Consider the following 24,022-nt stretch of genomic DNA (forward strand, 5'->3'; position numbering starts at 1 on the left):
CAATGAGGGCAGTGAAACACTGGAACTGGTTGCTCAGAGAGGTGGTAGATGCCTCATCTTTGGAAATATTCAAGGTTAGGTTGGATGGGGCTATGAGAAACCTGATCTAGTTGAAGATGTCCTTGCTCACTGCAGGGGGATTGGGCTAGATAACTTTTAAAGGTTTCTTCCAATCCAAAGCATTCTGTGATTTTTATAAAAACTTCAATATGTGCAGGTAATGCATTATAAAGGAGAGCCTGTTGTTTGTGCAGAAGAAACAGCAAATATAGATTAAAAAATATGAAGAGATTACCATTTGTTGTACTGTTTTTTAAAATAAGCTGTTTAACAGCTTATTGTCTTTTTTTTAGCTGTTTAAGTTCTCTGCATTTTTTGAACAGTAAGATGTAGAGCCTTTTGTTGGCAGAAGATTCCCTCCCAGAAGAAAAGGATTGGTAGTCTTGGTGCTTTGTTTAAAATATTGCACAGACTTCTGTCATGGTCTTCTCCATGTTCCTACTACTACACATTACGTTTAAGTACTTGAGGGTGTTGTAGTCACTTGTACCATTTCATGGCTGTTTTGGTGGTGGTTTACCTATGATGATGGACATGGCTATGTTATTTCTCTAAGGTAATAGATCTTTGAGACCCTGGGCTAGTATTATGATACAAAGGAGAATGAAGTAGAGGTTGTATGCACACATGTAAATCAGATTACTAAGATGGACTTTTTTCGCTCTGTAAGGTGAGAATAGGGGTGCGCATACATGTGAATAAAGCTTTGCGGCTTGCTTCTGCAGAATGAAGTCCAGAAATGGCACCTCCTTTCCTTTAAGATATTCACCTAGCCTAAGAAATAGGTCAGCAAACTATGAGGAGGTCCAGCAAGCCAAACCTACCTGCTGTAGTTGCAGGTTACATTCTTGTGCAGTTGAGTAACTTCATTAACAATCCGGATGACAGAGAAGAAAACTTGAATGATTTTCCCACAAGTGCTTTCTGGACAGGGAACTAGGTAGAAGTGCTTGAAACCTACAAACCGTATCTCTGCAGCTGTTCCTGCCTTCATTTTTCTTCCATTGTGAATGTTGAGTTGCTGTTTCCAGCTGTGACGTACCTTCCTCAGCATTAGGGGAAGAATCTAGAATTTATCTTTGTGCATTTGTTCATTTGCATGTTTCCACTCTGTATGTTGATAGTCCTTGAGTTTTAAAGCCTTTGCCTTCCCGGGGCCATTCCAGCACTTAAACAGCTCAGGCATCATTATTTGTGCTGTGAATTGATGTTAAGTGGGGTAACCTGTTTTCTGTTTGTCCGTACTCTGGTGTTTGCTCAAAACAGAATTCTCTTCCAGTTTGTTCAGATTATTTTGCCTTCTTGCCTTCATTTATCTTTTTTTTTTCTTTCTGGATGTTGTTTTTCCTTTCTTCTGCTAACTTCAGCCATGTTTGACATGTGGTAGAGGTGTTTAGATACTGACTTCCTACAGGGTTTTTTTTGTTTATTTTTTTTGACAATTGCTTGGGATAAGAAAGAGACCTTAACCTGTTCTAACAGGCAGCCAATAGCTAGCTAGTCAGCCTGAATAGGGCTGCAAACTAGTCACTAATCCAACTAAACAAGAAGAGAATATGGGGGGGGGATGAAGTGTTGGGCGATGATGTCGAGGAGAAGTGTTGGGGGAGAGCAAGACAAATCCAGGGGAAGTCAGGACTCTTTAATTCTCTCTGGTTTGGTTTTTTTTTTTGGGTAAAACGTAATTCTTTGACTTGAACTGAAATAGTCCTCTTTAGTGAAGTATCTTGGACCTGTCCGAACTGATGCAAACCCTCTGTACAGGAATCCCATGTGTCTCCTTAGTTTTGAAAAGTCTCCATAAGGTTTTTTTATTTGTTATTTATTTTGTTTGTTTTTTAATGCAAACTTTGGTCTTGTAATTTGATTGATGTGCTGAGTTTACTTTTGCCTAAAGGAATCTTGTGTTTCTGGGCATTGATCGATTTATATGCTTTTTGTCTTGTACTAAAAAGATCTAACTCGGGTACCCTGTTTGCAATATATGAAAAAGATCATGTTTCTGCTCTGTGTTGTTAAATTGTAAATTGCTTACGAATATGGATTATAGTTTTCTATATCAAGAGAAAGGTTCTTCTCCATTTGTCTTCCCAGCGAAGAAAAACTGTTGCTTGTTGTTAGCTTGTTGAGCTAATGTGGCTGACATGGTGTGTAGTTTTTAGCAATATGCCTCTTAAAAATCTCAGTGAGACAGCCTTGGTTGGTCTTCCTACCTATCCCAAGGAGGAAATACGAGTCTTTCAATTATATTAATAGTTACTACCTTGTGCCATACCCCTAATCTATCTTTTTGGTTGGCAGTGGGGAAGAAGGGTGCCAGCTTGGTCTCTGACTCACTGCTTCTTTCTCATTCCACTGTCAGAAGTTCTGTACACTCCTTAAGAGCGCGTTTGGCATGATTCTTGCATAGCCTTATAGTCCTGGATGAGTGCTAGGGTGCGTACCATTCCCATTCAAAGAAGGAAGGACGTCACAGATGCCCTAAGCTCGCTTTAAGAGGGTTGTTTTCTTGGGGATGCTACTGTATGTGCAGCTAATGATTTGATCTACAATTCTCTGGTGTACATCTGCTGTCTTTGTAATCCTCTACGAAGTCATTTTTTCTTTCCTATCAGTAGGTAACAAAATTCTGTAGCTCATGATTGAGGTGATCCTTCTGCTGGGGTATTTGCTGCTAATGTGACCTGAGCTTAGTTTCCAGATTCCTGAGGAGAGCGCTGTTTGCTCTTACACCATGTGTGATAGACTTCTTCACAGAGAAGCAGAAAGAGATGTTTTTGTTGTTGGTCGCTATCTTGACTAGAAGTATAAGATCAGGTGATGATGACGTTCCTCCTATACTGAAACTTACTCTGCCTTTTCTATCTTCAGTTACTCTGAATTGTAGACCTAGCAAGGATACATCTGCAAATGCATCAGAATTTTTGTTCAATGTGACTGTTGTGTTCTGATTCTGTTTTGCACAAAGCTTTGTTCCTTGGGAATGGTCACTTCCATGTATTTGGTTGATGTGAAAAAACAGCAGTTATGTATGACCTGAAGACTTTCAAAATTCTTCATAGCTTTGGCTTTTGGATCTCTTAGGCCAATTAAAATGTGGTTTCTAAGAGGGATAAGCTGGTCTGTGTTAACCATTAGCATGCACAGTGGTGATTTTGTGTAGAATTGTTGACTTGCTGCAAGTTCCAGCCATAAGCTACTTGGCACTAACTTTCCATTTGCTCATGCTCCCATAATTGACCAAAACATAATAATTTGGAGCAAATAATTTCTAGAAGCAGTTATGTACAGGAGAGATCCATAAACAAAACATACATATATATTTAATGCTAAAGTGTGAGTTTAAGAAATGTGGCCCTGATTACAGCTGGCAGTAGGCCCAGAATAACTATCCTGAGACTCTTAAACAATGTTGTTAGTCACAATAAATATGTGGGGGATGGAGAGTGTAACTTTTGGCAACTGGCAACCAGGTCAGGATATTTTTTGAGATGAATCTAAAATGGCCTTTCTTCTAGCAAAAAACCCCACCACACTTAAGCCTGATCATAACTTGGCAGCTAGTTGCTATCTTTTATGTAGGCTAGATGTGAAATGAGTGTCCACGTGTATCTTGGGAAACCACACTGCTTGCAGAGACGTAGAGACACCTGAAAGAGTTTGTCTGACACACAGAGCTGAATCGTGGAAAGAAGACGTATGTTCCAGTTTCCCTGCACTATTCATGAGCAGTGTGTCTGTTCGTGTATTGTGTAAAGCTTAAGATGGGTATCGGTTCGCTTACTGTTGTGTGTTAAAATGATTTGTAGAAATCGGGAGATGGGGATTGTTCAAGTCTGTGGTTTTTGTACAGTGTCATGTGGCTTCGTTTCTAATTTCTGTTTGGCAATCTTGGAACTGTTTACAGTTGCAATTATGAAAGCAGTACTCGAGAGAAAATGGGTCAATTTTGGTAAAACTAGGTGAGTTGTGCTTATTTCTGACGGTTAAAAGTCTGGCTTTCCCTTCTGCTGCTTCTGTTGACAAACCTCTCCTTTTTTACCACATTTTATTGTGTGATACTATATCTTTATGATTCATATAATATGTGGAACCCTTGGCAGTTACAGTGCAGTTGTATCCCTTATAGTATATAGGTTATCCTTTATATAGGTATCCTTTATAATTTGTTAGCCTAATTACCCAAAATTCTGAGTGCAGAAGGTCTGTCACTTGTTATGCTACCTAACCACAGTGCCAGCCTGTGGGTACATGATGGCAGACTCTTTTCACGAGGGCCTGAGGCCACATATCAATGGTGTTACATCACTGCAGGGAGCTGTTCAGGCCGTGGACCAAGTATTTGCAGCCAGGTCCCTAGTCATCAGTCTGGAGCGTCAGAAAACTGGCGCTGGGTCTACGCAAAGGGCAGATGGAGCTGTCTCTTTCTCCAAATATGGAGTGTGGGCTTCTGTCCAAATAACTTGTATGACTTGATCATGGGGTCTTGAGAGTAAGCTGATGCCTGTGCTTAGAATGTGGCACAGGCTGAGCCATTGAGGCCTGGCCTCCTGGCAGTTATTGACAAACTCTTTCGGCAAAGCAGCTGCAATTAGCCTTCTCATTCTGGCCTTTGAGGCTTGAGGGGATGGTTTGTTTACCATGGGAGAGCGACGGGTTTTTAAATGTCAGACTGAAAAGTAGATGTAACATCATTTATGAGTATAAAGAGTATATCATTGAAAAAAACTGGGGGGGCATGAAGTGATTGTGAACCCAGATGAGTAAGAGTAGTTCTCTGTTCTACAGGGTACGCTGTAGGAGTTTTGTCCATCTGACACGATAGGAATAGACAGCTGTTGGAGTCCAGTACAAGGGGGAGTTTTCTGTGTTTTCCAGAAGTTCCAGGTTAACTCAGGGCAGTGCATGAGAATTTTTAGTTATTCGTAATTGTATACTGTTTACTGTAATTCATAATTAGAATAGTTCCAGCCTATATAAACACTGAAATACTTCCAGACTAAGATGAAGTTCTCATTGTTGCCGTTTGACCATTCTTTAACTGTACAGTAATCTCTGTAATACACACTTTGAGGTGTGCTCAGTATAGATTTGCGTTGTTCTTCTTTGGGTTAAGCTTAACAAAAGGTTAAGCACTGATCTTTCTTTACGTACTTGGTCAAAAGCAAAAGGACTCCGAAGAGGCAGACTTCCCTTACCGTAACAGCATAAGATCAATACATATTCAGTATTGCCGTTCTTACATGGTGCACAGGTCAGAAGCTACTGAAGGTGTGATTTTTACAATTAATTGAACTGTGTCATGAGAAAGCTGTATCCTTTGGACATACCAAACCTAATGTTAGACATGGAAAAGCCTCTTTCAAAACTGGTAATAACTTGCTCTTGCCTTTTGTTGAAGCTGGTGCCTACAGGGCAGCAGTGCAGGACACTGCATGTGTGCCCATAGAGGAGAGCGTCATACTCTTTCAAGACAGTTTTTAAAAAATGAATGAGGAGGAATGTTATGTTTGTACATGGTAGGGTATCACACCTGTCAGAAGCTGAAACAAAGGACAAAAGATGTAAAGAATTTTATCTTACCCACCAATAACCTAAATGTGGGGGTTTTGTTTATTGGTTTTTTTTAAGGGGGGGGTGGTGGGCAAAATACTGAATAAATTACTAACTAAATGATGTGAAAACCCACCCAAAACAAACTAAAAAACCCCACCCAACCTATTAAAGCTTTATACAGAGTGGACAGGCAGTGCTGATTTTTTAAAAAATGAATCTTTTAAATGGCAAACCTTCACATAAATTGGTTTGCATTTTGTTGATTCTCATGAAAATTTTTGGTGTCCCACGGACTGTGGTTGTAGAACAGAAACATGCATGTGGGGAAGCTGATGCTGAAGCAGTCTAGTTCTGCTGACCCAGCAAAAGGGATGGAGGGCATTGGTAAGATCACTTCTACTTGAACAGAGTGTTAGACGGACGTACTTTGTTTGCCACTCAGTACGTTTTAATCTTTGGGTAATGGTGCATAAAGACTGAGAGGGTTTTCTTTTCTGGTAGGGAAGAATAAAATTGCTGTGGTGTTCAAACACTTGTATGGAAGATGGATTACTTCAGGAGTGATAGTTCTGTGTGCTGTTACAGTTGGGCATTCAGGTCAGCGGTTTCTTTCAGGTCCTTGTAAAGACCCTTTCCAGGAGTTGGGTTTTTGCATTAATAATTTGGAGGGGGAAAAGAGACCCATCTGTATCATGTTAGCTGCATAATTTAGGTTAATACCGTTATATACCAAGTTAGTATTTAGCATTGGTAACTCCTGACTCCTTAGTCAAGTAAAATTAATAACCCTTAATATAGTGAAAAGCCTTTGCATTTGTCGTGGGGTCAACTAAGTGAAGCTTACTTAAGGAAATTGAGGCTGAAGAGTGCTTTCACCAGAGAAAGCATCCACCACTCATCCACCTCATCATATGTAACCATGTATTAATAAGGACTATACCAAAAATGCCCTGTGCTCAAGAAGTAACTGAGTGACAAACAGTAAAGAATTATTAGAAAGTATTTTCTAAGGATTTAAATGTTGATTAGGCCTGTGTTTGTAGTGGACCTGTTTTTTTGAGGGAAGATGCACATTCATTTTCTCAGGGAAGTCCTGGTCTGTTACAATCTGGTATTCAGCACATCTGTCATGGTTTTGGGACTGTGTATAAGCTGTAGCATTGTAGCACGAGAGCACTTTAAATAGTTTTTCTTTAATACATACGTCCCATCTCTTTTGTGTCAAAAGGAGGAAATAATATTTTAAAACCCATATGCCCTTTTTACTGCAAGTGCAAAACAAGAAAGTTAGACTAGAAAAATGTCTGTTGTTTGCATCTGTCACAGCAAGTGCCACTACCTGCTTAATAGAAATGTTAAATGGTTGAAACTAAACAGCTGTTGTCAGGAGAAGAAAAATATTGAGGGAATCTTCCCATCTTGCCCTGTTTATATTGACTCCTTGTAAGGATAAAGTATGTTAGCCAAAAAATGAAAAAGTTTGAATATATCTACATTAATTACCTGTATGAAAAACACAGCATGTGAGCTGTTATATACGGTCCCTTGCTCTTCCATTTTTGAAGATCAGCTAAATAAATCATAATTCTTGCATGTAAGGCATCTGGAGCTGAAAATGATCTAGGGGTTGGAGTTTCAACACCTTGCTGAATTTACCTGTATTCCCAACTCAAAATGAGTAGGTTTTGTGCTGCATTATCTAATGGCAGACTAGAGCCAAGGTGCTGCATAATAAATAGCTTGGTACTGCCTAGCGCATGGGTTTACAGAGTTCTGATTTTCTTCCTCCTCCTTCAGTTCATTTTCCTTTTGTGTTTTCTTCCTCTAATTGTGTTTGCTTACATCACTGTGCTTATTTAAATCTTAAATTGTAATGATGTCATTATAGAATAAAAAAAACCCATAACCCCCAAACCCGCAAAATGTGAAGGCTCTGACACTGTTCTTCTCAGAAGGGAAGACTGCAGCCCCTTAGGTGTTCTTCATCTTCTGCTGTGGCAGGCAGATTTCTTTCTCCTTTTGTGGGAAGCAAGGAGCAGACTATGCTCCAGAGGCTGACCTGCCTCCCCAACCTCATAGAGGCTCCCAGGCAAACCTGCTTGTCCCTCAGCAGGGCGATCCTCATCAGCGCCCGCTGCAGCCATTTACGTGTTGCTAGTGTCCGTGAAGGGAGAGCACAGCTGACAGAGCTGATGGGAGGGAGCAGCCGAACAGAGCGATGCAGCTGAGGTGCCTCACGGCACCATGGAACATGCCACATGCCAGGCTGCTGAGAGCAGCTGCGGCAGATCGCTTGGAGCTGACTGGAGGGAGGCAGGCGTGTGAATGGAAATCCGTGTCTTTTTCCCCCTTGCTGAAATTTATATCGGCAGATCTTCAAAGTGTGACTTGACATTCTGTTGTCTAGAATTTGTGTTCTAGCTCTCGATAAAACGCTGTTGTGGTTTGTAGTGTGATGCCCCATGTTCAGTTTGACACAGGTTTTTCTGCTCTGGCATAGTCCCCAGGTGTTAACGGTGAGGGGACCTGCATCTCTGTAGCCCCAGCGTTTGTTAGCAGGAGTGTGCCGGCAGTACTGGCACAGATTCCTGCTCTAGGTACGTGGTCCGAAGGCAGCCTGTGTGTGGTAACCATGGCTCCCTTTTGTATGCTGTAGCAGAACTTAGCACTGCAGAGATTATAAAGTGAAATTTTCACCCATGTTTCTGCTTGATAATAAAAATGCTTTTGGAGGAAAAATTTAAAAAGCTGCTTCTAGTGAGTATTACTTAAAATATATCCTTTTTTCAATAGGACGATGACAACACTGTACCTTCTGCTCCTGATCCTCCAAGTCTTCTCTTGCACGAACGTGGAACGGGTTTCTGCTTTGACTCCAGGTAAATGCTAACCTTCTCTTGTTCTTTAATGGCATGGACAGGTTTCTGTATGACCGGACTTCGTTACTCAACGGGGTGCAGATGAAAAACAGTGAACATTTTCAATGAAGGCTTGGTTTACAATTAGCTATCAGAGAACATGTTGTTAGACTGGGAAGACATTACGTTATACCTTATTTTGATGGAATGTGGACAATTTCTTGAGTAGATGAATAAGTTTTGGGTTTTCCCCCTCTCTTTCCAACTTAATTCTGAACCTAAGTTTAGAGCTTTGATAAAGTGTTATGTTTGCTAAAAGCAACCATTTATAGCAGGGAGAGTGGGCTCCCATGGAACTGCTTGGCCATTAAGATGTTCAACAGAAGCGTATTTAGTGGTATCTGGAACTTTGTCAAAATTATTCCACTTTTAGAACGCCAGGTTACTCCGGAATTCCTGTGTAAAAATGCTTTAACTGTATTGAGCTCTTTTAGCAAAGGCATTTAAATTAGCTCTGTGATACTCGTTTAGACACAAAGTCTGCTCAAATTTAAGCTTGTAGGGAAGTTCTTAATGTCAGGGGCAGCAAGATCCTACTTTTATTTTGTAATAACAGATTAAGTAACAGTTTCCTTTTTCCTTTCTATCCGCCTCTTCATGAAGCTTTGATGTTCACAAGAAGTGCCCTCTTTGCGATGTGATGTTTCCACCCAACTACGATCAGAGCAAGTTTGAGGAACATGTTGAGAGCCACTGGAAGGTGTGCCCCATGTGCAGTGAGCAGTTCCCACCTGACTATGACCAGCAAGGGTTTGAGCGCCATGTTCAGACACACTTTGATCAGAACGTATTAAACTTTGATTAAATACTTTGCTTTGCAGCATAGCTTAAAAAAACCCAACACTGAGTTGTCCACTACGGAACAAACCCAGTGCAGCTCTTCTGTAACCTTGCAAACTTCTGATTCAAACTCATGTACACTAATAGGAGCCGTGATCGATCGTGGCTGTAAGCTGCTCTTGGGTTATCTTCTCTCTCTACCGAACAGCATACTAAAACCTCCCCCAAAATCCCAACTTGCTGTGTGTGTGGCTATTTATTCCCCTACCTGGTGGAATTTATAAGGACGCAGGAATACTTGGCCTCAGAAAAAAATGAGATCACTCCATGGTCATCTTCAGCTACAAAAAAAAAAGCCACCAAAACACCTGTGGTTTCTCTTGACAATGATAACTGAGATGTGATTAAAAATATAATAAACAGATGTTTCTCCTGGCAAATCTGTGTAGCTTCCCTTTGAGTAACAGTTACATCAGGAAGTGACATTACTTACCCTACGAAAATAGTTACCTAGCACATTTCTGGAGTGTGGATGCATGTCCGGTGAGGTTACGTGCTTGCAACAAAAGGAATGGCAAATAGTTCAGTCTTACATATAGAATGTTTGCCTTAAGGGATAATGTTAAATTCAGTACGTTATACCTTGAGGCAGTATTTTTGAGTTGAAAGAAACTGCTGTGCTTACTTTCAGGCATTTAATTGTTTAAAAAGATCATTGCCATTATGTTGGAATTGTGTTCAGTAGAAAATAGTTGTATTTTCACAACAGTGAGTTGTGTTCCTTTTGGCTTAGGGCTTCTACAACCTTCTGCATTTTAACTTTATGTCTGTTCTTTCCAGTAAGTACAACTGTGTGTATATCTAAACATTTTATAATTACCTTGATTGTATTAAGTTTGCTTTCCACTTGTTGTACAGTAGTCTTGTAACATTAAAAGCAGAATTATTCATGGAGTCAGTGGTTCTTTTTCCCTGCTGCCTGTTTTGAAATAAAACAGTTTAGGCATTACATACTTACAGTAAAGGATGTTTCAGCCTTGTATGACAAAGAAACTGTTGCTCACATCTATTTATGTTTTTTGAAAGAGGGAGACTCGGGGATTAAGGTTTTGGGTAGCTTCTGTTGTCTGTGGTTCTCTCTTGAACCACGTGTGCAGTCTCCTGTTCAGTGCGGGATTTGTTAAAAACTGCACTGACATGGGTAAATCGCAGTGTCTTGGGTAGCGGGTGCTTCACCGGTCCTTGTGTTCCATTTTATGTCTTACATTCTTTGAACTGTTAACTTCACGTCAGGAGATGGTCTGAGGTAAGGCACGGAGGTGACTGAGAGAATGTTTTGTCATATTTTTTTCTTACCATAATTCAACAGCATACGGAAACGGTTAGAGCACACCATAAATCCAAAATATTACCAGTTTCCGTATTATGAAAGACTTAGGGACTCTCAGGTTGATATCCCACGCAGGCAGGGCAACATCGAAACCTGACTGTGCCAGAGCAAGGACTGCTCTCAGATCTGTGTGTATATACAAGGAATTAGGGAAATAGTTTTCCTGCAAAATAGCCACCCTGACAGGACTGCTTAAAGTAACCTGCCCAGTGAGTCTGCAGGTACGTGACAAAGGCCAAACAAACACGTCAAGGATTTCTCCTGTCGTAGTGACAGCCACTTCCCCTGAAAACCTGCAGAAGAAAGGTAACCCTTAGCCGAATGTTAGCAAGGGGCTTCAGTAGCATCAGTGTAAATTTTACCCTTTAGCCTGAGCCCTGTTGTCATGTTGGAAGAAAAAAGCTTGGGAACTCTGAGGTCCTTTTGACTGATTGAATCAAAGCACTGTATTTTTTTTCTCCAGCCCGTAGTGTTCTGTGTAGTTTTGTGCATTAATGGTTTAGTGCTGAAGTTGCTTCAGGTGTTTCCTGCATGCTGAGTTTGGTGATACCGAAGGAAAATACAGAAAGAAAAGACTCCACAGAGCTCAAGAACTTACCTGAAGAGGTTAGTAATGAGTGAAGCGCAGTCTTTTTAGCTCAGAGGCAGTTTATTTTAAATGAGATTTGATTTACATTTATAAGCAGCTTTCTTGACAGGAATTCTTTAAGTTGCCTTCAGTTCTAAAACAAACCTCTGTCACTTTCAAACTTAAAGTACTTTGTCCCCAACAAAACATATGAAAATATAATTTAAAGCACACTTTTCACAGACACAGTACAATACATTCACTATACACAGTATAACAAAATAGTCCCATCTTTACCTGTTTAATAATACTGTCACAATGAAAAGGTAAATAGAAACTGGAATTTCATTTTTATAGTTGAAAGGAATCACATGCAACAATGATGTGTTACGACTGTTTAGCTGTTGTTGAATGAACTTACCCAGCCTGTAGTTTCTTGCACAAGGAGCAGAGCCAAAGGGTACGTGTAGGCCAGATCTGTTGCCAAACCTGCCCAAGGTGGGAGGCAGCCACCTGGGGCCCTGTGCGTACCAGTAACTCTCACGTCTGGATCATCCTTCAAACGCGGCTGGCAGCGCTGTGCAAGGCACGCACCGCCGCCTCTCCAGGATTTAAAACACTGGTGTTTCATTCTAAAGGCTTATTCGTTAGGCTGATTTCTCAGTGTTTTAACGAGACTTTTACTCTGCTGGGGAGTAGTTAATTGTCATCCTCACAAAGTTCTCCTTTAAAGCTTTGGAAAAAAAAAATAAAGGGAAAGCTCATTCCTCCTTTATTGAGTTTTCTTTTGCACTTAAAAGAACAGGACCTAAGCAAAGGCAATGACTGTGTTTAACACGGTGCGTTTCTCCCTAACCCTCACCGTGTAAGAAGTGTTTTGGGGCTGGGGCAGGGCAGGGGCTGCCCACCTCTGCTCCTGGCCAGCTGAACTCCAAGAATAGCACTTGTGAGAGAAGAACGCTCAAGGCAGGATGGTAAGCAACACATGTTCAGGTATGGTCCAGACACAAAGCGCTCACGTGTTGGCTTTTGTTTTAAGTCAAGTCGGTCTCTGACCACCTGCTGCAAGAAGCACTTAATCATCAGTAAGGCTCATATGTCATATTTCAGCAAAATTAATCGTAAAGCTAAACAGACAGGTCCAAACGGAATGCCGTGACCTACAATGCAAAGCAAAAAATGCACAAAGAAAATCTCAAAATACAATGAACATGAGGGAGCGGCATTAGAAACTCCCTTAGCACAAATAATGGACCTCCTTAAACCATGCGTAGAACTTTTAATTTTTATTTGCAACCACAGGCACGTGCTCGTACAGTAGTTGCAAGAATTGGCAACACATAAAACATTAAATCTGTTGGCAATAGAGAACTACAAAGTGCTTTAAAACTTCATCTGAGATGAAGATAATAATTGTTTCTCACACACACATAAATTTGCACTTAAGTATTTCCAAGTGTCTTTCTAACAGTTCAGGGGTAAATATTTAGTTGGACTGGGATATTGGTCCTCAAAAGTTTGATGGGCGTGAATGCAATATGACATCTTGTACAAAAAAAAAGTAGTAATTTCTAACGCTAAAGTGATTGTTTACTAGTTCAAATGGCAAGATTTTCAGCATTTCAAGAGGGAGAAAAAAAGATTTGCAAGATAATATAAAATACAGCAAGCGCACCTTTTTATGTATGTTATTTAAGTATGAAAATATTTTTAGCATATTATGTTAAACATTCTTTCTTATTTATATCTCCATTACCTAAAAGACTTGCTATTCCGCTGATAACTCCGTTACGTAAGGCATGTTAACGCTAGTTTGACGAGGATGGTGGTGTTTTGGTTTTGCACACATGTGGACAGACGCATTGACAGTCTCCATCACATCATGACCTCGGAAGGATGTCAGTGCCAAGCTCTCCTCCTCTCGCTCCTGTTCAACACTTCGGGACAACTAAATACACAACGCCCCCCTCATTGTTTTTTTTGTTTTGTTTTGTTTTGGAGAAAAATGTTCTGAAGAACCTATAGCTTTTATAGCACCTTATCTCAAAGTAATGAAAATGGGGAGGATGATTACATGTGCAAATGTACAAAATCATTAACCCTACAAAGATACATCATTCCAAAATTACAGAAAATTTTAAAGCATGCATTTAACTTTTTTAAAGGGTTGCTGAATGCTTCCCCTGAAAAAGGTGGCTGTTCTCAAAATCAGCAACTGCTGGTGAGGATTTCTTGGCACATTTGTGACCAGCATGTTATTGCTGCATCTTCCTGATAATCTCAGCAGACACGGGGGGATGGAAATTGATTGTGTGGTGCCGCAGGCCCTGAGCTGTCTTGTAACTCTTTCCACAGCGACATTTGAATGGTTTGCGTACGCGGATTTGCGTTCTGTGGCCATTCTTGGCGTGGTATTTTATACCATTCACATTCTGTGAGCGAGAAGGTAAAAAGTTAGTGGACAAGTGGTCAGATAATGGCTTAGCTTCCAGTTGAAAACCCCAAATTGATCACCATTAAGGTGATAATCACACAAATCGCTAGGAACTCCTGCTGGGTGTTAAACATGTGTTGTGCTTTCAAGATACAGGGTGGGATATATATGAAGGAGAATAATCTGCTATTCTGAAGTATGAACTTAATTACCCAGGTACCTAAGGCTCTTTCCAAAAGAGCCATGGATGTTCTTTGCTTCCTGACTTTTTTCGTACGGCATTGACAAATATCTTTCAGAGGTTCACTGACACGCGAACAAAGAACTGGCATGAAGACGACTCTTCATGAAGTTGCACTTCTTCAAAAAGCTGAAGCTCCCCCTGTGGTGTGTTTGTTCCGTTTTGCACCATTGTTTCTAGATGTGTCTTTAGGCACCAGCACATTGTCTCTAAAGAATTAACTGCAGGGAATGCTCAGCTCAGAGAGTTACACAGGGCGCTCAGAAAACGATCCAGAGAAACCGGCTTCGAAATATCTATTGTTTGTGAATATTCTACAGCTAAAACTGATCTCCGCTGATTTGGAGAGAGAGCGAAAGACGGCATCGCAACACACCCTTACGCTGGCAAGGTCAGAGAACGAGGCAGACTTTGGCTAGATTTATCAAGGATCTTGCTAAACATAAATCACAGTCATACCCCTGTCCCCCTTCGAACGTATTTGTGGCAAAAATGGAAGAAGCTGTTGTGGTCTCAACAGCTGCTGCAATACTGCATGATGTAGGGTTCGTCCTCCTGGAGTCTCGCTCATCTGCTTCCACTAAAAGCGTGTGGGGTTTTAGGTAACTGAGGCCAGGGAAACTGTCTGTCATCAGAGCTTCTCCTAGGGAGAAACTGAAGAAGATGCCAAGACAATTTGTGACAAAAGGCTACAGCTCTGAGGCTCTACTGCGTCCTCTCTGAAGTTTCCGATACGTATCTCAGGTTTTTTAAAAAAATATTAAAAGCACAAGCTAAAATCAATTAACAGCCTGGGTACTAATTAACCCACTAAGTTAAGTTTTAGGCATTTTGTCTTTGCTGAACCACTGCCTGGTGTTGCACATCATAAAAAGTCCCCTTGGCTCTTTTAAGCAACAACAAATTCAGTTTTATCAATGTGCAGCTTACAGTAAGTGGAAACTCCAGCTCGGAACTGAGAGCAACTTGAAAAGTTAAGCCATTGTCTAAAAAAAGGGGGTGGGGAAGAAGAAAAAGCCTTCAGTGAACAGAACAGAGCTACAACTCCTAGAACTTCAGAACACTCCACAGACACCAGAACGCAAACCCTGGTAAGGCGTGAGGTTAACACTGTCAATACCACCCTCCTGCCAAGGCCTCCCTTGCTCCTCCCCTACCTCCTGGTCCAGCTTACTCCAAGTCAGATCTCAGGTGTTATGTCCTACTCCTGAGAGAAACAGTCCCCTGGCACGCTGCCCTCCCCTGCCCTGCTCTAGCCACAGCTCACGACAGCAAAGTGTAAGGAACTTAAAGCTCCATCATCAGGGAAGCAGGGAGGAGCGTAATTGGAAGAGAAACCACCCCGACTCCCACACAGCTCTGGTGTTCTCATCTTACGACGTAAAATGCTGGTCCTTATTTACTACTCGTGAACTGTGTCACGGCAGCAATGTCTTTTTAATATTTGAGCAAAACCAGTTCTCTGTTTTGCTCACAGAGTTGAGCACAGTGCTGTTCTTGTCAGGACGCAGGTCGCCCTGTGTCACCTGTACTGGTGAAGTGGCCCTTTAGGGCAGCCCGGGTGTCTGGAGAGGTTGATTTGTGGGCATCCTTTAGGAAGAAGAACTTTGCCTAAAATACCCACCCTGAAAAAAAAGGCACGGTGCAAGGCTGCAGGTAACTGCCCTGCCCACACTTCTCTCCTCTAGAGCACCCAGGCACTGAATCTTCACTTGAAGTTGCAAATCCAGCCCCCCAACTGTCCTTTACATCCTTAGAAGCGCTGGACAACTCCTGCACAGCTGTCGCCTGAGACCGGGGCGATGGGAATCATCGGCCTCTGATACAAACCAGACAGAAGAACACAAGCCTTGAGTGCAGGTTACTTCTGGGTGAGGAGTATTCAGAGGAGGCAGGCGGCCATACCCACTGACCCAGGCAAGAGCCCATCAGTGCTACAAAGTGGTCTCAAAAGCAGTCAAGGGAATTCCCTGCAAGTTACCTGAGATCCTGAGGCAGCTTTTAGATGGTTTTGCACATAGTTAGCAAACACCTCCAGCGCTCGCAGGACCACAGGGGTGAGGGGCCAGGGGATGTCACTGGATGGCAGGAGGACTGTCATAAGGCATCTGTCACACCTAAGTACTGTTAAGGACCTGTGCCCCCACAGATGAGAAAATCTGGGGTGACCTACTAAACTGCTGCTGCAGTGAAATTTTAAAAACAAAGCTATCCCCAAACTCTATACATGTCTCTTTTGGCAAACTACAGAAACCTGTTTAGACTTCAATTTTTGTAAGAAAGAGATCACTTTAAGATGCTTTTAAACGAGTATCAAATGCTACAGGTGCCATAAATCTGCAGTCACAAACATTGCCAACTCTTCCACACCAACGGTGTTCTCCGGATCCAGATTTTTTTAACGATCCACTCAGGTTCAAGTACACCACATGCTTTGATGAGGGGGTAGGGTACTTTCAGGCAGAAAAATATACGTACAGGTTAAACCAGAAACCTATGTGGAATGACCTGGGCCACAGAACATCTGAAAAATAGCAAAGCACGCAGCATATGAGGAGCTGGTAAGACGTGAAATCTGACCTGTACTCCTGTCTGAAAGAGAACTGCTAGAGCTGCAGTCGTCCCTTCAGCACTTTTTCCACCGCTGTAATGTAAACACCTTGTTGTATGTCTGGGCTGAGTTTGTCGAGCTATGGCAAACCCCACTGCCAAACTCATACATCACTTTTATTGCTCTGGTTACTTAGGTTGCTCATTATTTACTCTCTTAAATGATTGAGAAAGAAGATGGCAGTATAGAAGGGCACTCTAAAAACTTAAACAGGAGGAAACAATTATTAACCAGGGGCCAGATCAGGAGGAGATATGAAAGTTTAGACTGGCACTACCTGGTCTGCAGGTGGGCAGGGCCCCTTGCACGGCAGCACTCACAAAGCCACTGCACTGCAGAAGGCGCGAGAGCTCACCGTCCCCTTCACATAGCAACACAGCCATCAAGGACAGTTTGGGAAGATTTCTTGTTTCAGGACTTGGGACATTCATACATGTTTTCGTATCTCTTGGCTGTTCCTCCTCAAGTTTTCTTTGTGGGTCCAGTTCCTCTTTGCTCACCTTGCAAGCTCTGGCTTGGTCCCTTCTTTCAAGTCAATCTATCTCCTTTCCCCTCTCTCACATCAATATCCTCCCTCTCTAAGCTCTGCTGAGTCTCACTGCTCTTCCATCAGCCTTCCCAGGGGGTTTGCCCACCCAACAGGCCTAGGACCACCGTTCCATCCCCTGCCAGAAAGGCCAGCTCAATGCTTTGACATTCTTGGAAGAGAGAACTTCTCTAGCCCAAGGCCAAAAAGCATACAAGCTTGTGTGGGGTTTTGTATCTCTTCCTCTCCCTCTCTCTCGTATCTCTCTCTCTCTCTCATGTATCAAAATTCTTTTGCTCATTGGAAGTTCCCTGAGAAAATTTATCTACCTCTTATACACATTTTGAATGTCCTTCTCTAGAGCAAGAGATGAAATAGCCAGCATACAGGTGGTACTGACCTAAAGGAAAACTAACTGCCACCTTCATAAACCCACACGTTAGCTCCTACAGGTGGCATTTTGCAGAGTACGTTAACTACTCAAACCCACATGGTTCTGGACGGAAGTTCCCTGAGAAAATTTATCTACCTCTTATACACATTTTGAATGTCCTTCTCTAGAGCAAGAGATGAAATAGCCAGCATACAGGTGGTACTGACCTAAAGGAAAACTAACTGCCACCTTCATAAACCCACACGTTAGCTCCTACAGGTGGCATTTTGCAGAGTACGTTAACTACTCAAACCCACATGGTTCTGGACGGGGCATCTAAATGCGAATGTAAATTCTTGATCTGGTGAGGGTGAACTCTGCAGAGACAAGGCTAAGATCTCTGGGTTCCTTTGAAACATGCAGGTGATTTACTAAAACCCAAATTTAAGTCATCAAATACAAATCATATGAAGAAAAAAAAATCCTTAAGTGGCAAACTCTAAAATACTTATAATTTGTTCTCTGTGTCCACAATTAGAGAAGGAGAAAGCCAATTTCAGAAATGAGTTCAGAGGCTTGAGTTCTAAGCATCTAGAAGTCAGTCTGCTCCAGGTTCATTTAGCTGTTTCTGTCTATCCCACAAACAAAATTATACATTTAAAGGTTTTTTTTTCCCCCAGAATCTTTGGCTTCTCAAGAAAATTTTGCCATGTGTTTTATAAGCAAGTAAAGTTCCTGAAGAACAACGAAGTGTTTATGACTCACTTCTACCGCACTGCCTGTGGGAAACTGCCAAGAGATAGCAGCTGGGCAGGAGGCCAGTGGGCTCTTCTGATACTCATCTGTGCTTGTGTATAAACATGTTCTCATCACAGTTTCCATCGTCCGCCCCAGACCATTCCTTGGGAGTATTTGTTGTCCTCATTCTTGTCCTATTTACCTTTCCATAATGACTTTTCAGGGCACAGGCCATCTTTTATCCTTGTATATTGTTTGCAAAAAGAAGCCCTGTCCCTGCTGGGTCCTTTAAGCAGTACTGTAATACAAATAACACATCTAAAAATAATGTCTCTGCTTCTCAAACGTACGTCACCTAAGGCCAGACAAAAGAAAACTGTGTATATCCTCTTTCCTCCTCGCTTGCTGAAGGAATGCATCCTTTCTCAGCCGTAAAGTGAGCCTGGCAATTACTGTATGTGCATGTCCGTGTTCCTGTTTGGAGCACTGTAATTGTTTTACAGCCCTGACTGTGATTATCCAGTACCCACCAGAAAATCCCAGTGCTTTGATCACAGGACTCCCTACCCAGACTCTGCAAATAATTCATCAGAGGACGTGGTTAAGCAGAAGAAAGATGAAGAGGAAACAAAAAACACAGCTGACACAGAGCTAAAAGGAAGGAAACAAAGATAAAAATGAAAAAAGAATAAAATCAGGCTGACGAAAAAAGGGAGGAAACAGAGCCCGCAGAAAAGAGAAATGAGGTGAGGCAGGGTTTGAGGAAACGTGTTTTCCTATCAGGACTAAACAGAGGTGAGTCTCTCAGGAAAACACGGAACTTTTTATTTACTATTGCCGTCTGTCAGCCTCTCTAAGGGTCATTAATTTGTTCCCTGTCCGACTGTTCTAACGTTAATGGTGTACACGACATCCCTTAGTCAGTCCTCATGCATTTGAGATGAAGGTAGTGAGATAGCAGGAGCTGGCAGGAACAGCTTGCTCATATGGGCAATAAAAAGGCATGGGGCTGGCAGTCAGACAGAGAACAGACAGGATATAGCAAATTACAGGTTTCTCCTTCTAGCCTCTGCCAATAAGTGAGGGTTTTCTGCAACGTGGAGATGCCCTGTGGACACAGAGACTTCTAACAACCTCCGCAGCTTGTCTGCTTCCTGAGCGAGGGATTTAGCTTTTACACTATCCCCTGCATCTGGCACAGCTTCTACCACAAACGAGAAAGTATTAATCTTGAATAATGTGGGTATATCTGCAAACTAATAACTTGCAAAAAGTCTGAAAACATCTTTCCCTCTGCCCTGCCCCTGAAGACAGTGTTCAGTTTTTCCTGTATCTGAAGGGAATAACCATTACATACATAGTCAAGGCTAATATCTGCAAAACCCCCCTCGTGTATCACTAAGAAATGAGCGCGCTGCTTTCCTGCCCATGGTTTAAGTACTGCCAGTGTTAACTGATCTGTACGTGAACCTGAGTCTTGTGATTTGCTGCTGTGGGAGCTGTGGCAGTCCAGAACAGCGGCAGTGTCACTGAAACATGGTTTTGCCCACTACATGGTTTCACACACTTTAGTAATTCTTGTCACAACTCTTTTATCTCAAATGTTATCCGTCTTCCTATATTTCTCATTTATATTTCTGTTCTTTTTCAAGTCCATACTTTCCACTTATTTAGAGGAGAAGCCATGAAATAAACTAGTATAAAACCAACCCAACTGACACTGCTTTTTCTGGGTGCTTTTCTAGGGTGAGTGGTTGAATTTTCCAGTGCTCCCTGCAAAAACTTTGGAAAATGATTTAAAGGACGTGTGCCAACAAGCTATTTCTGTTCCCAGTCGTCAATGGCCATAGAATACCACGCTGAAGCCCAAGCTGCTCAACACAGTTTCATCTGTCTCTGCACTGGTTCATGCAAAGCCACAGTCTGTCCTCACAACATCAGGGCACGTTCTGTACCAGTCAGCTCAAGGTTCAAAGTTAAAGAGGTTTCACTGCCACAGGCAGACAGGAATTTCTCGTGATGGAGAGTAATTAAAAAGTGGGGTTGGGGGAATATTTTCCCAGCAGAAGGATGCAAGCCCTGCATGTGGGGCCAGAGACACTGACAGCTGTGCAGATGGCTCATGGGACTGGGACCCAGGACAGAACGATGCCAGAATTTCTCCAAGGTTCTGCCTTTCCAAGGTGACCTCTGACCTGCAAAACATTAACCACCACCCTTCTGCACGTCACCTTTACCAGGAAAAGTACCCTGGGCATGGTCTTGCTAAAGCAGAGGCAGTATCTCTAGCAGGCAGGCAGAAGAAATTAATTCTGGCACTGACGGGCAGAAGCTTTTTATTTAGTGTCTCTGGAAGGGACCCAAGGGATTATTTTGCTGTTAGTACCTCCTGCAATCTGCAGTTAATTTGTCTAATGATAGAAAGCGACTTAAAACGTGTAAAGCAAAACAGTCTATAGCTGTACTAATCTCTCTCTGCAGACAGGGATGCAAAAGGCTACATCCTTTGTAAAACTGGTAACTTGGCTCAGCTTGAGAGGAAACCAGTGAGTAAAACACATACTCTGCTAAAATACCACAAAAACTATTAAACCACACAGGTACAAACTGATTTCAGAGGCTCTTCTCTGACTCGCCCCGCCTCCCCCCGCCCCAACCCCTTACTACACTAGCAGAAAACAGGGTAGGTCTCCACTACTACCTACCTTGTATCTTTTTTTACATCCAGGAACAGGACAGGCAAAAGGTTTCTCATCCCCTCCATTCATGCACATTGAACTAAGGATAGCTTCAGAGCTGATAGCACTTTCTGTCGTCCAGGACTCATCACTGTCTGATTCTTCATAGTCTACTTCCTCCTCATCATATTCACTACCTAGAGAAGCGGAGTAGTGAGATAAAATGAGAATAAAGAAAGAAGAGCACAGCAAGGTAACACATTCTGCATTTATTACCTCAGTTACAATAGCTTGTAATTTTGTCTTTGCTGGAAGAAAGACAGTTATTCTTAATTTTATAAACCTATCTTTCTTATTTATTTCTTCATAAGGACACCAGTGGTTCTTTTTCTAATAACCAGGACAGGCATTATTAATACATCTTCATAAACCGTTAGCTGTGTGGCACAGAATGTTCAAAGGACTGGTTTTAAAATGCAGTTTCATTACTCCTCAAACACCAGGATCCTTCCGTCTTTCCCAGTGCCTGAACAGAAAATGTGGTTTTTTCCCCACACTGCAATTAAAGCTAATTTTAAGGCTTTTCTTTATGCAATACAATACTGAAGAGCGTAATTCTACAGATCATAAACAGTGTAAAATAATATGTTGACAAGTCCTAATGCATTTACTAGCCCTTTGGAATTAATAGGAATTAGAGCACAACATTAATAAGAATTATACTGTGGCAATTATAGTTGTGAAATTCATTCCCTCAGGTGTGGGGACAAATTGCATTGTGTGGCTGCCCCGAACAGACCGCATTATGTTCCAGATACGCTATGACAGCCATTTGAGCAGCTGGTGCTGAGTTTGTTTATTATTTGTAATTGCAGTAACTATTAATGAAATCCGCTGAAGAAGTTAAATGTGAAACAAGAGAAATTAGGAAAGCAGAATTCCAACTATAAAAATCCAGTTTAAAAAAAAAAAAAATAGCAGGGGAGGGAAGAACCCCGGCTGATTAAAATGAAAATATATGCACAGAGGGAGAGAGAGGGAAAGCTGAGGGAAACTTCTGTGGTGTCAGCAGGAGGTGGTGCTGCGTTTCCCCTCCCCTTTCTTCTTTCTCCTTCCCAGCTCTGCTAAATTTTATCCTTTCTGCTGAAAGATGATTTGGAGCCGAGTGCTGTAATAGCTCCCGTTATTAAAGACAGTTATGTGACACTTGCAGGGCTCTGTTTGCTTCCCTCATGCGCCCTGTGAGTGCATGCCTCCAAGCAGCTCCACACGCCAAGAAGAAAATGCAGACAGATGCCTCACGGCACTTGAAAAGCGAGGTCCTGACTTCACAGAGAAAATCCCTGCTGCAATGTACAATGGGGTCTTGGTTTTTTGTTTTGGTTTTTTTTTTTTTTTGCTTCCTTTGAATATCAATATACACCCATTGTCTTGCTGCTATTGCATCGCTGGCATTTCATGCGGTTTGTGGTTTTTGGTTTGTTTTTTTTTTTTTTTTTGCTTCCGTTGAAACTAAATACACACCAATTGTCTCAAATTTTTCCCTTCGGGTTCCCCCTCCCCCAGAACTCTTTCTCAGATTCGGCGCCTCTCCATCATTGAGTAAAAATGCGTGTCAACCGGTAGTTCCCAGTACTCAGGGCTCCTGAGCTTTCATCAGACACTGTAAGTTCACTTACAGATGTCAGGCGATCCACGACTCTTTCCTGTGGTTTTCATCCATACGGGATGGTGCGCAGATGAGGAAAGATGGATGGTTTCCCACCGTCAACAACGGTAGACATGAGCGCACGCACACGGGCTCAGCGGCACATCTGGAAAACTCTGCCCTGCTGACTGCGACTCCCTATCCCACACCGAACGAGCGAAAGCCAAAGAAAGCATTATTGACCTCTTAAAATATTTCTGAACTCTAGGAACAGTTAACCTAAAATGAAGTTAAGAGTTGTTATAGTTTAATTAACGAATAAAAAAATGGAGGCGAAACCACAACTCTGCTTCTATGATTTCCTGCCCTTGATTGTATCTTGATGGAAAAAATTCCTCAAGCTGTTCCTTTCAAACTTTTTAGCCCAGTGGGTTGGGTGTGTTTTTTTTTTTTAAGCAGATGCAACAGAAAATCCCATTGTAAATACACGTATGTGCTCTGGGATGAGAAAATACATAAGTCTAAACAGTGATAGCAACAACTTCTGCCGTTATAATCACGCCCTTTATAACGCCCCTTTAGAGCGGGTGTTTTCCTCCCAATTGAAAAACCATTTGAGACTGTATGACACCTCCTAAGGCTATCACTACTTTGAGTGATAACAAAGAGCATGCTTTTGTGAAACAACGATCAGTGCCCTATAAAACTTACTGTGCCATATGGAATACAAGGGAGGAGATACACAGAACACTGGGCAGAAGCAGCAATCATTCCAATTACACATTTCTGCAGGTTTTCCTGTATTTTTCAGGGCACCCTTTTAATTTTTCGAGTAACTCTGTACAGTAAGACCCCTTTCTGAAAGACCTTTCACCCATGCTTCACTTGTAGGTAGACACACTGGAAGAGACAGGCAGAAGAAACCAAAACACAGGCCTAAGCATCTGTGAGGTCAGACCATCCTTACAGTTTTAATTAGCTTACCTGAACCAAAATACAAGATTTTGTCTAGTACAATCAAGAGTTAAAAAGTAAAAGTTGTCTTGTTTAATCCAGACCTATATTTTACAAATATGATGAGCTTTTCCAAGTAAGAATAGCCATAGAAATATGTATTTATTCTTGCACAAAACAGTAATACTATGGTGCCAAGTACCTGAAAGGCTTATTACTGTACAGAAAGCTGGAACTGCAGTTCTATCACTGCTTCTATCTAACTGTCCCACTGAACACAATTATTTGTACTCTAAAAATAGTTTAAAAAAAAATTAAAAATGTATTTAAAAGAGTCCTGGTGTAAACAAAATACAAAAGAAACCTTACTGTCTTGAAAAAATCAGCAATAAAAATTTATCCTTTACATAATTATGTTGTTTCAATTGCCATAGAAAAACAACACTGATTTTGTCAGACTATTAACTGACTCCACCTCAGAATTTAATTTCCCCAGCTGTCAGTGTCTGAGAGCTCTACGAGCAGCAGCCCGTGTGGTGCCTAACGC

At 41.8% G+C, this 24,022-nt stretch overlaps 2 protein-coding genes across 2 annotated transcripts in view; one reads left to right on the plus strand and one right to left on the minus strand.

Annotated features, from left to right (window-relative positions):
* TAX1BP1 (Tax1 (human T-cell leukemia virus type I) binding protein 1) overlaps nt 1-9,575 on the plus strand; it is a 56,628-nt gene extending 47,053 nt beyond the window's left edge. Inside the window, 2 exon segments of the mRNA XM_010142299.1 lie at nt 8,410-8,495; nt 9,138-9,575. Of these exon segments, the coding sequence (XP_010140601.1) occupies nt 8,410-8,495; nt 9,138-9,339 (288 nt within the window). The 3' untranslated portion in view covers nt 9,340-9,575.
* Nucleotides 9,576-11,339: 1,764 nt separating this feature from the next.
* JAZF1 (JAZF zinc finger 1) overlaps nt 11,340-24,022 on the minus strand; it is a 31,804-nt gene continuing 19,121 nt past the window's right edge. Inside the window, exons 2-3 of the mRNA XM_010142300.1 lie at nt 20,901-21,070; nt 11,340-13,704 (exon numbers count right to left, since the gene is read on the minus strand). Coding sequence (XP_010140602.1) covers nt 13,528-13,704; nt 20,901-21,070 — 347 coding nt within the window. The 3' untranslated portion in view covers nt 11,340-13,527. The remainder of the gene's footprint in view (nt 13,705-20,900; nt 21,071-24,022) is intronic.

The sequence above is a fragment of the Buceros rhinoceros genome, unplaced genomic scaffold (genome assembly GCF_000710305.1).
Source record: "Buceros rhinoceros silvestris isolate BGI_N320 unplaced genomic scaffold, ASM71030v1 scaffold5258, whole genome shotgun sequence".
NCBI lineage: Eukaryota > Metazoa > Chordata > Aves > Bucerotiformes > Bucerotidae > Buceros > Buceros rhinoceros.